Source organism: Psammomys obesus, unplaced genomic scaffold, assembly GCF_907164565.1.
Source record: "Psammomys obesus unplaced genomic scaffold, mPsaObe1.curated_primary_1811, whole genome shotgun sequence".
NCBI classification, from domain to species: domain Eukaryota; kingdom Metazoa; phylum Chordata; class Mammalia; order Rodentia; family Muridae; genus Psammomys; species Psammomys obesus.
In genome coordinates, this window is record NW_026596440.1 from 4,992,558 (window position 1) to 5,004,702 (window position 12,145).

Below are 12,145 nucleotides of genomic sequence, written 5' to 3' on the forward strand. Positions count from 1 at the left end.
CTCTCTCTCTCTCTCTCTCTCTCTCTCTCTCTCTCTCTCTCTCTCTCCCTCCCTCCCCCCCCTCTCCTGGCAGACATCAGAACCAATGCCAGCATTCTTTCACTAAACCTGGAATGGACCTCAGGATCCATTCTGATATCCAAGAAGTATAATCAAGGAGTCAAAAAAGAGAGAATACAAATTTCTTTGCCTCCTATTCATTTGACACAAGAGGATTCTGGCTGAAACTTGAGAATAAAAACTCACATTTAACCAATTGCAGAGTAAGTGAGTTTGCTACACAGAAGTAAAAAACTAGACCCAGGACAGTGCAGCCAAGATCAGAGAGGGTAGGGGAACTTTGATCTAGGGTATGGTAGAACAAAAAGAATCAAGCTGATGGCAGAGGGAAGGAGCGGGACTGAAGGTAGACATGTAATGCAAACATTCTGGAACCACAGAGGACAGACCATGAATTACCATTTTAGAGGGAAGAGTCCAGGAACTGTAGACCCAGGTGACAGAGAGACTTACTTAGGCTACACAGGCTGAGCAGACCCAACCTTGTATTTTTGTTTCCTAGCAGGAAGTAAATGACCTTCCCCTGTGTGGGGCACTGAGCCTACTCAAGTTAACCCTATCCTGGGAGAACATAGCACAATTTATTGATGAAAACTATAAAAATCTTACCTGGAAAGTTACCAGAAGAATAAATTTTAATAGTATATCTTCCTCTAATCTAAGAGATATTGTGCTGGCTAGTTTTATGGCAACTTGATATAAGCTAGTATCTGTGAGGAAGAACTCTTAATCAAGAAAATGCCTCCATATGATTGGCCTGAGACAAATCTGTGGGGCATTTTCGTAACTGATGATTGATGTGGGAGGGCACAGCTCACTGTGGGCAGTGACATCCCTGGACTGGCTAGTGGTCCTGGGTGCCATAAGAAAGCAGGCTGAGAAAACCATAGGGCGCAAACCAGTAGGCAGCACTCCTCCATACCTCACTTCAGTGCCCACCTCAAGTTCCTTCCTGACTTCCCTCAGGAATGTGGCCTGAGAGTTATAAAATGAAATAAACCCTTTCATCCCCAAGCTGCTTTGGGTCAGGTGTCTTATCACAGCAATAAAAACATTAAGGCAAATACCAGACTGAAAACAAGATTATGCTTATGGAAACCTGAACCACTGTCATGGGATCTTTTACTTACCTCTTTTTGACGATCTACAAACCGAATCCTCCTGTAGTCTTTTTCATCATAAACCTGAAAAAAAATAGTATTATCTTTACAGTTGAATTCTGAATGACGTCACATAATATTGATCGCAAATATTACAGAATAAAACCATGTTCCCCTTGGTCTACTCCCACTGATGAGGAGACAACCCAAAAAGCAAATTGTACTTGTACTGAAGGAGTCCCACGGGCATGATAGACTGCAATGCAGACTGGAGACAAGCCCGTGCCCTTACAAACAGCCAACTCCAACAGACGACATTTCAGCAGATCAGCAGCGGACACAGCCCCTTTCTTTCTTTTCTTTCTTTCCTTCCTTTTTCCTTCCTTTCTTTCTTTCTTTTTTGTTTCACTATTAGATTGAACGCTAGGGTTGCTTTATATACTATTATTAAAACTTGGAACTTAATATAAACATATGACCTAAAGACTGGGTGGATACCAACTCCCAACCGGAAGCCACTAGCTAGAAATCAGAGCTGGACAGTGGGCTGCTCCCCAAGGTGAGCGCAGTAGGGCTGCGCGCTAGCCTGGTAGAAGCACACCTTGCTAAGCTCCCTGCCAACGTCAGTCTCTGATTCCAGGCGTGGCAGGCGCGGCCGTTACCTGGCCGGTGTGCGTGATCTTCTCCCCGCTCGGCGACACTTGCACCCCGAACCCCCGTGCAGCCCTGGGGAGAGCTAGCAGCCGGCGGAAGGTCAGCGCCGCCGCCATCTTGCTGGTGACCCTTGACCCAGCGCGTGGTACACGCGCCGACGCAGGCGCACAGCGGTCGGCGGGGCGGCACTTGTGGAACTTATTTCGTTCTACGGTGGAGCGGATTCGCTGGGCGGCCAGGCAGTTGCAGCTCCTGGCTAGGACTCCGGGCTGCGGGTTAACTGTGCGCAGAGTTCAAAGCTTAGTAGCGCGACCAAGGCAGGGAAGGTGGAAACTGAACATGCGCTCTATACGCTTTTCTGGCAATGGAGAAAATGCCAAATTTCGATTGCTTTATTTTTTCTTTTTAGTAAAGTCAAATTGTTCAGCAGAAGAAACAGAACGTGCAGTGAACTTCACGTGTGTTGGGACGGGAAAGGGAAACTTCTGAGCATTTCTTCAGCACAGCGCTAGTCAAGTTTCCAGTTTGACTGCAAGTGAGTTTACCCATCATGGAAAAGCAGCCTCGAAAAGCTCTGCTTTGTACAAAGACCTGATACAGATCTCAGTATGTAACTCTGGAAGGCATGTTGGCCTTGCCTGTGTCTCTTGAATCTGAGTCAGAACCTTCCTCAGAACAGTATACACTGTCAGACCTTAGAGTGGACAACTTTGCCCAGATGTGGCCAGGATGGAGGTGTGAGCCCAGGCGTAAAACAGGGCAGATCACTAATTACCAGAAAGCGCCAGAAGCTAGCATGTGTTGTTTGGGGGCCCTTGGACAGGATTGGAGGCTGATGACCTGCCACTTGCCTTTCTGTCCTTCAGCCATAACATAAGGAATAGGCGAGTGAAGACAAAGGATGACCAGTAAGGTGGCAGGATACACGGATGCACACACAAAAGCCTCACAAGGTTGGAATTGCCCCTAACAATTACACCAACAAATGTGGGCCTAAGTTGCCCAGGCTAGCTTTAAGCTCTGTAACCCAGGCTAACCTACTGCTCACCATCTTCCTGCCTCAGCCTTTGGAGTGCTGGGATTTCAGGCTTATGTCACCATGCCCTGTTCTGCAGCTTTGTCTCTTTCTCCCTCTTTTTAAAGGCCATATTTATTTTTATTTTATGTGTATGAATATATGCATCGAAGCATGGCCACGTGTGTGGGTATCTAGTACCAGGAAAAGGATACAGGATCTCCCAGCAGTGAAGTTACAATTGGAGCAGCTGTGTGGGTTCTGGGAACAGAATAATGGTCCTTTGCAAGAGCAGCAGGTGCTCTTAACCACTAAGCCATCTCTCTAGCCCTGATTTGTCTCTTTTTAAAATCAGTCTCCCTCTCTTCCCTTGTTCCCTTCTCTCTCTCTCTCTTTCTCTTTCTTCTATCTCTCAGTTCTGGAGATTGAATTTAGGTCCTCAGGCTTGTGGGGCAAGCACTTTTGACTCCCAAGCCATTTCTCTAACCCAGAGTATTTTTAAAGTGATAGAACTCTGGTATTAGTATTTTATAAATGATGTCACACACACACACACAACAGATATTATATGAAAGAAATTTATTGGGTAGAGGTGGCATGATAGAAAAAGGAAGAGAGAGAGAAACATGGTGGAAGCCCTCCAGGAAAGAAAGTGAAATGGAACCAGCAAGAGAGGAAAGTGAGGAAGGTAAGAGAGACAAAGTGGCAGGTTGGTCCTTTTAGAGCTTGTACATGCACAGCTGAACTATACCTGTCACACACCTGGTGGTGACACATGATGACATAATAGGTTACTAGGCAACCCAGAAGCATGCTGCCTATATGCTAACATCTAGGGCCAAGGTATTCCCATGGCTAGATGCTAAGATGTACTAAGTGATCTTCGTGTGAAGTGTGAGACTGGGAGCCAGAGAGGACTTAGGGTAGCCATGCTGGTGATCCTACTTTGCTATACATAAATTAAGATGGATGGATTCACAAACTACCTGAAATCTGAGACATATTTAACATGAGTTAACTGTAAAAGCCATAGATGGTATGAGTTCACTCTCAAACTCTTTCCACACGTCTTGGAGCTTTTCATGGTTTGTGGGGAAGATCTGAGCTGCCTAGCTAGAGCAGTGTCTGCACTTGTTCTTTTGGCCTTTCCCATGTATGCCAGAATGTCATTTAATGGAAACATATGACCTGTACATTTTGTCTCCATGTTGGGTTTTGTTTTGTTTCCAGCATATTCACTGTTGACAGTTTCTTTACAGTTTAGGCCTGCATTTTTGTCTGCTTTTGGGGGTGGGGAAGGCGGGGCTGAGACAGGGTTTCTCTGAATAGCCTTGGCTGTCCTGGACTTGCTTTGTAGACACCAGGCTGGCCTCAAACTCAGATCCTCCTGCATCTGCCTCCCTGGCATTCTTCATCAAATGCAGCAAATTGGGTAGTAAGGCGCCTGTGGGAGAACAATCCCAACTTTCACTCAAGGAAAAACTTATTTACAAATAAATATCTTTTGAATACCAATAAAAATATTTGTCATCGCTGTTGTAAAAGTCTGGAGCAGTAGTGAGTGCTTTCTAAAGGACGTTGGGCCGTTTTCAGCTCAAAGAAAACAACCAAATTCACTGGTTTCTAAGTGCTGGGATTACAGGCCTGCGCCTCCGCGCCGGTTTGTTTGGTTTGGTTGTTTATTTTGTCTTTGCGGAGCTAGCACATAGGACTCTTGATAAGAAAGAGGAGAGACAAGGAGGGGTGTGTCTCCCGGAAGCATGCTCCTTGGTCTTCCGCTCCAGGGCGCTTGTATTCCCACGTGACCCTACGCCATCTTTCTTCTTGGCCGGGGCGTCCCGCCCCAGTGCGCAGACGCGGAAGCTTCCGGTGACCAGCACCCGAGGTGGAGTGGGGAGGATTTCGTCTCCCGTGGTACCCCTTCCCTGGCGTAGGTCTCGGGTTCCGTGCGCGGCCGGGAGTGCGGGCGGGGTCCCTGGCCGGGCTGTGCCTCCGGAATCTGAGGCTTCCCGGGAGCGCGCAGGCCGGGCCACGTGGGGACGCGGAGCCGGGAGTGCAAGGTGACTGCTGTGCTCTGACCTCTGACGCCAAGTAGCCTTGCAAAGGGAGCGCCTGGGGGTAGTCAGACTGCAGCAGCCCTGACCACGCTTCTCTCCCCCCAGGTCTGGCCTCAGCATGGCCGCCCTGCTTGTACGGAGCGTGGTGGCTTCTGTCGTGGACCCGCTCCTGCGCCTGAGTCGCCTCTCTATGAAGCCCCGGGCCTTCTCCTCGTTCCTGCTGGGGACCCTACCGAGCGCCAAACCCTGCGCGGAGGCGCGCGCACTTCTCTGGGGCCGCCCCCTGCCGCACCTGCAGCCGTCGCAGGGCTTCAAAACCAAGGATGTCCTCAAGAGGCGTTGTAGGGACTGTTACATGGTGAAGAGGCGTGGGCGGTGGTTCGTCCTCTGTAAGACCAACCCCAAGCATAAACAGCGGCAAAGGTAGCTTTCAAGCAGTGTCCATGGGGAATTCGTTTCACCTTATCAAAGAAAAATAAATTCAGCATTCTGTAAGATCTGTGGGCCTTAGGGCTTTGTTGAGCCCCCTTACCCCACACCGTAGCCCAGTTCCTTCAAATCTAGTCAGACCAGAGGTGCAGATAAGGAAGGATTGTTACTGTTCTGGCTCTGTAACCCTGACTGACCTGAAACTTGGCAGAGAACCCTGCCTCTGCCTCCCTGGCATTCTTCATCAAATGCAGCAGAATCCAGTGCTTTAAGAGGCTGACTGGGCCGGAAAGCTCATATGGGGAGCACAACAGTCCCAACCTTTACTCAAGGAAAAACTCTTTGACTATAAATATCTTCTGAAACCAATTAAAATGTTTGTCAAGACTGTTCTAAAACTGTGGAGTAGTTCTGAGGGCTTTCAGAGGGAGGTTGGTCCATTTTCATCTCAAAGTAACAAAGCACACTGACTTCTGGAGGAAGCTTTAGACTGCTAGACTCCAGCAGTCTTTCAAAGTTTGCATTTGTCAGTATTCAAAAGTGGGCCTGGGGTGTGTGCTCCTCGGGGAGGTGTTTGGTTGGCGCTGTTTATTTTTTCGGTTCTAAATCTCATTAGTCCAGGTTCACCTGGTGTAGTGTACCAAATGATTCCAGGCTGCAGCAGTTTCTGTGGCCCTGTGACTAAGGCAGAGTGCTGTGAACCTGCTGTCCCTCAGAGGGGACGACATCTGTAGCTGCTGGTACCCTAGATCGTTTCCCTGGAGTGGTGTGAATTCAGAGATGTTTCAGTGGGTGGTTATGGGACATGGCCACTGCCTTTTCCTGGGGTCTTACGGTAGCTGTTGGAAAGGGTAGACAACTTTAGAGAGGTTAGGTGTAGGCTGGGACCCCACACCCCATAGGGCTTTGAGTAGAGGGGTCCTGACAGTAATGTTTTTTTTGAGGGAAATTATGTGCTGTGGTCAATCATGTGTTGATCTGTGTGTTCACATGTGCAAGCATACATGTGAACGTGAAGCCTGGAAGAATGTGTGGGGACACAGGAAGAACAGCTGACTGTCAGGAGTAAAACCAGCAACTTAGTAGAAGGACCTGGTCCAAACAATAGTATGAAGCAAGGTGTCAGGTTCATTGTCAGCACAAAGTCACATGCTGATGGTTTACAGGCCTGAACTTTGCAGAAAGCCTCTGATAGGTCCAGACAGCAGGAGGTGAAGAGCATGACCCACTTGGCCAGCAGAGGGGCATGGGCCAGGGCAGGGTTACTGGACAGGCCTGGCTGTAAGCACCCTTCTCATTGTGGTCACTTCTCAGAGGCCACTTCTGCTTCTTGGACTTGGGAGGCAGTCATGGGTACTGTGATAGCTAAGATGTCCACCATATTCAGCTGTGTTGGCTCCTCGGTTCTATAAGATGGACATTATAGTTGCAAAACTAATGTCAGAGTCAGAAGAATGTGGCATGCAACAGATACTTGGTGTATGCCTGTCACTGTATTAGTAATACAGGACATTTGTCATCCTTTTATTTCCAGAATCCTCCAATTGAAGTCATTTTCAGTAGAAATAAGTAAATATTTGAATAGCCTAACTCATTAACCCTGACCTCTGGCTACAGGCAGGGCCAGGGTAGGGAAAGGATTTCTGTTTGTATGAAGACACTCATTGGCATTTGGAAGAAATAGGAAATACCTGTTCACCTCTTGGGCACTTCTCATGGTACACAGCTTTGAGTTGTTGGGGAGGGCTCTGTTAGGGCAGATTGTCTGATCTTCAGGGCGCTAGTTGTAGTCCTGCCTTCTGGAGATGGCCCCATACCAATGACAGTGACCCTCCTGTGCTGTTCGCAACATAGAAGATTCAAGCGGCCCCACCAACCTCCAGGGTGAGTGAGGGGGTTAAGGGCAAACAACTTCGTAACACCTGGCTTCGGGACTTCAGCATCAGGTCTGCCACCTCAGCTCTGGCAGCCTTCTGCTTGATGTGTCCTGCCCTGGTGGCTAGGATCAAAGTTGCTGACCTGAAATCAGCAGGTATACAGGCCGTGGCCACGCAGAGCCTTTGCATTGGGAATGCAGACAGGAACGTGCTACAGAGCTTGGATAATTTTCACTTTTGTCATGATAAAAAAATTTAAGTCTTAAAATACTGTACTTTTTCTAAATTTAAAAATTTAAAGCCTTAATTTACTGAGCTGGTTTTCCCAGAAAAGCATTTAAGTCTTCGAGTAAAATTTGTAGAAACATTAGTTACATTTGTTCCTTTCCTTGGGATAGCTTCATGGTATTCTGACTAGACCTTGAGGGCTATAAGGGCCAAATGAAGACCTACAAACCAAGAGACTGTCTCTGGTCCTCTGTCTGCAGTGTGTGCTGGACCCTGGCCAGAGCAGTCCTGCCTTTGGCCTCTTCAGACAGGTACGTTTTCACTAGCTGATGCCTCCTGTGCCCTCCTGTCAGATGTGATATTCCATGAGCACAGCCCCCAACTGGCCCCTCAGCACGTTTGCCTCTCAGAGGGACACGCGTGGCCCACCCCCCAAAAAACTAGGAATGAAACCTAATACAGACTCTAAATTTATAACATTATGGGGTAACTTTTTTGTGACTTAGTGTCACTGTTTCAAGTGTGTACTTCTCAGTGTTAAACAATACAGATCTATGTGTATTCTTATAGCCTGTGGCTGTGGGGTGTATATTCCTTATTTAGTCAGAGGGCAGGAACCGAGGAACCTCTTTACAGAGTCAGAGATGAGGCAAAGAAGGCTGTGTGAAGCTATGGCTGTGGAATGGAAGACGCTGAATGAGCACCACTGTGATGGCTGTTGAACCATCGCCCATCATGGCAAATACTATTTTAAGGACTTCCTCTGGGTGATGAGAATATCGTATTAGCTAAAAACAAAATGACTGGTCTGAAAATTCTGGGCTGCAGGACCCCAAGAAGAAGAGACAGTGTCATCTATATGAAAAACATGTCCAGGTGAGGAGAGGCTACGGCAGGACAGGACAAGTATCCGGGTATCAAGGCATTTACTGTTATGCATGCCACCAAGCTGATCGGCTTCCAGAAATGATAAGGAAAGAGAAGAGGAAGGCAGGGAGGGAATGAGACTCAGGCTGGACTGGTGTCAAGAGCATCTAGAGCTCAGCGCTCCTCTGTGCACCAGCCAGGCCCCTGTGCAAGCTGTGGGCTGTGCTGCCACTCTTCCCAAGGCTACTTCAGGCGTACCCCTGCCACACATACCTCAAACCACATGCCATATACTATACTGGGATATCAAGGCTGCTTCCTCATGGCATTCTGCTAAGTGTGACCCGAAGCCCAGCTGCTTCCACCCACCTAGGTATTGAAATCAAGACTCTGACATACAAGACAGATGGATTCTGGCCTAAGATAGAAACCCTGTGTTTGGAATACAAAATAAGCTGCATGGAGTCAGGCGGAGGAGAACATGTGCATGCAGATCCCCGACAACATGGCTCCACCATCCTGCGGCTGTCCCCTTCTTAGACAGGCTCCAGAACGGCTTGTGTTTTCCCCTTTAGAGGGTTTCCAACTACTGTGGGTTTTTTGTGTGACTGTGAGACTTAACCCAGACTTCCCAATCTTTACTCTTTTTTTTTTTTTTTAATAAACCAGCATAAAGTAGAATTTATTTACATAATGCAATGATCCGTGAAGGTTACCATAACACCAAGGGACCATATTAGCCGCTTGAATGGAATTCATTAGAAATTAACTACCACTTAAATTAATTTTCCCACAGTCACAAGGCTGTAATGGCAAAAGAAGGAGCCGTCCATCAGCAGGTGCTGACAGGAGAGCTGTCAGCACCATTATTTATAGGTGAGTGTGTCAGCCATGAAGCAGGCACCAAACACAAGCCTCTAGACTCAGAAAGGCCACTTCAGTGGGCCCCCAAATCTACCAATCCTCACCCTCCCTCACTAGCAGCAGGGGATAGGCAGCAACTAGTCATATGGACATAGCCCAGAGGGACAAGTCTTTGGCCAGAAACTAAGGTATGAAGCTTACAAGCAGTACTGGTGACTGCTCTTTGGGCTTTTAAAAGGCCCCTGAGGACCAGAGTCCAGAGCCCACTGTCAGGTCAGTGACCCACAGTGACTTCTCAGGCTTCCCTGGGAAAAGACCCCGAAGGAAGAGTGTGCAGGGAATGACCAGGTCTTGTCTAGAAGAGCACAACACACATGTGTGCATAGGTTCATTAGACCATGATGGTGTGGTAGAGTCTGTTGCGCAGAAACAAAAGGCATTCGCGTCTGGTGGTTTGTGTGGTGTACATGCAAGAGGACGTGCACACGTGTGCTTATCATGTAATGGGGAAGTTCAAACAGTATACATACACACTGTATTTGTGTTGCATTAATGTGAATGGACATTGTCGGTGTGTTCTCACCTGTGGATTGTACAGGTGTGTTTCCTCAGGTATGGTGGCTGTTTACATGTATATATGCTTGCAGAGTATGTATGTGTTGTGTGTGTGCACATGCAAGTGTATTGCAAATACTACAACCAGAACACAGAAGAGGCCTTGCCTTCTCATCAATATCTAGACCACAATTTATTTTTGAAAAGTAGGCATGATAGAAAGCAGTTCCTTAGAGCAACATTGTTGCTCATGAGATCTTAGGCTCAGCAGTCCCAGGACAGAGCAGAGTCCCCTACGTGCTGAACCTATGTCAGGCAGGGGGCCTTTCTAAACACTTTGCTGAGAAGCTAAGGATGTTTATCTTTGAGAGAAAATTGACTGGTGGGTAAGGAAGAGTACCCAGGAGTATGTGGCTTGAGGGCACGTGAAAGAAGACAGCAGCATGGAGAACCCCCGCCCCCCAGAGCCTGTGTGCGCCCACTCAGCATCTTAGTCCTGAGCATATTCGTGCTGACATGCACCCCTGGCTGCATCTCGTCAACAGAGAAGCCACAGCAGTTCACACGGGCCCAGCCTCTGTCTGAGAGCGCTCCACTTTCCATGGCCCTGGTGGAGATGGTACTGTGATCCTGTCATCCGGCCAGAGTCAGGAGAGAGATGAGCCGTCTATTAGTAGCGCAGCAGGTAGGCAGATGCAGTGATATGCCCCATGTTTCTCAGGACTGACTTAAGGGGTGGGTTCTACTCAGGAGTCTGTGGACATTGGAGGACAGCCCATCCCCAGGGAGAGAACCCCCTGGCCCCTGGGGTTTCTTGTGAGACACTGGGCTCACACCAGAACCATTTTTCGGGAAGGCATGTCTGAGACGATAACATCACAGAGGGATGTTCGAAGGCCAGAATGGCACATGTTTTAGTCCAACTACCGTGGTATGTTAGTTCTTTTTCTCATTGCCGTAACAAATGCCTGATAAAAGCAACTTCAAGAATAGGCTTACCTTGAGCTCATAGTTTGAAGGGATTCGAGGAAGCCACAGCAGAGGCAGAGTGAGACAGCTGGTAGTATTTCATCCACTGTTGGGAAGCAAAAGGAAGTGATTGCTGGTGGTCAGCTCAGTTTCCCTTTTTGATTCAGTTTAGGACCCAAGGCAATGGAATGGTGCTGTCCACATTTGAGATGGATCTTTCCTCTTCACTTAAATCTTTCTAGAGACAGCCTCACAGCCACACCCAGATCTATGTTTCCATAGTGGTTCTAAAGCCCATGATTAGCAATCATGTGACCATGTGGCAGGCTGTCACCACCACATCTGCTCTGATGAGCTTTGCTGTGTGAGGTGCTTAGTACCTGGGCAAGATGGGGGACAAGGAGAAAGTTTCTGAAAATATGTGTCTTTCCCTCCTGCGAGGAAAGAGAAAGCTGAGAAGGTGATGTGTGGTAGTCAGTCACTGACTTGGCTTTCCAGAGAGACCCTAAAACACAGCTAGGAACCAGTGGAAGAGCCCTCTGGAAGGCAGCCTTTAGTCACCAAAGGCCTGCTGCCTGCATTCCGACATACAGGAACTTCCCTGTTTCTGTCCGATACTGGAAGTGAACACAGGGCCTCCTGAGTCAGCCCTAAGCTACCTCAAGTTGGAGCAGGGTGATGTCTGTGTTCCCTTGGAACTCTGAGACTTAAGATCTTCCCTGGGTTTGCTTAGGACTGTACAGGCTTCTCCTGGGATTAAAGGCAGCGTGTTTCCCTCCGTCTGTCCCCAGGTCAGTGGTGACTGCTATAGGCTGTGGCAGGAACAGCTGCAGACTCACCTCTTGCCTATGTCATGCAATGGTCTTGCAGTGTATATGAGAGGAAGGAAGAGGAGAGGAAGGCAGAGAGAAGAAAAGGGAATAAAGTGAGGCTGAAAGGCAGAGACAGAGAGGCAGATGGAAGAGATACCATCCCTACAGGAATCAGTGACCTAAAGGACACTGGGGAAGGAAATGAAGCAAGGAAGGAAGGGCAGAAGGCAGAAGCCCAGACGGTTCCTGCAGGGAGATGCTGTCCACAAGTTTAGCTCCCTCCCAGCTGATGCTGGCTCTTTAAAAAGCCCACAAAGGACCTGTGTTCACCTCAGGAAGAAAGAAACCCTTAGCCTGGGAGTCAGAAACAGACAGACAGACAGACAGAGAGGAAGAAGAAGCTGTACAGAGGAGGTTCCTGTGGGCTCCTGTGAAGGCCTTTGTATGCCTCAGCTTTGTGTGAACCCTGAGATCAGGTGCTCACGTCTGCTCCCAGGACAGCCTGGGGTGGCTGCAGTGGAGGAAGAATATACCAGATACTGCACTTGTATCCCCTGATAGACCCAGGTGGGGAAGGGACATCTTGAGCTCTCGACCCTGAGTTTGTTCTCTATGTGCAGCTTCGTAGGCTGGTTGTGTTAGGACAACGCTGTGTTTA

The 12,145-nt window shown here is 48.3% G+C and overlaps 2 protein-coding genes across 4 annotated transcripts in view; one reads left to right on the top strand and one right to left on the bottom strand.

Moving 5' to 3' along the window:
- Ndufs6 (NADH:ubiquinone oxidoreductase subunit S6) overlaps window positions 1-1,966 on the bottom strand; it is an 8,073-nt gene extending 6,107 nt beyond the window's left edge. Inside the window, exons 1-2 of the mRNA XM_055597983.1 lie at window positions 1,823-1,966; window positions 1,191-1,244 (exon numbers count right to left, since the gene is read on the bottom strand). Of these exons, the coding sequence (XP_055453958.1) occupies window positions 1,191-1,244; window positions 1,823-1,930 (162 nt within the window). The 5' untranslated portion in view covers window positions 1,931-1,966. The remainder of the gene's footprint in view (window positions 1-1,190; window positions 1,245-1,822) is intronic.
- Window positions 1,967-4,663: 2,697 nt separating this feature from the next.
- Mrpl36 (mitochondrial ribosomal protein L36) lies at window positions 4,664-5,713 on the top strand. Of its 3 annotated transcripts, none has more exons than XM_055597985.1 (2): window positions 4,664-4,759; window positions 4,992-5,713. In XM_055597985.1, exon 2 carries the CDS (start codon window positions 5,005-5,007, stop codon window positions 5,311-5,313), a length of 309 nt encoding a protein of 102 aa, XP_055453960.1. In that variant the 5' UTR covers window positions 4,664-4,759; window positions 4,992-5,004; the 3' UTR covers window positions 5,314-5,713. The 3 variants fall into 3 exon arrangements, with proteins under 3 accessions (XP_055453960.1, XP_055453962.1, XP_055453961.1); XM_055597987.1 differs by having other exon boundaries at window positions 4,664-4,714; XM_055597986.1 differs by lacking the exon at window positions 4,664-4,759 and adding an exon at window positions 4,767-4,889.
- The last annotated feature ends 6,432 nt before the right edge of the window (window positions 5,714-12,145 follow it).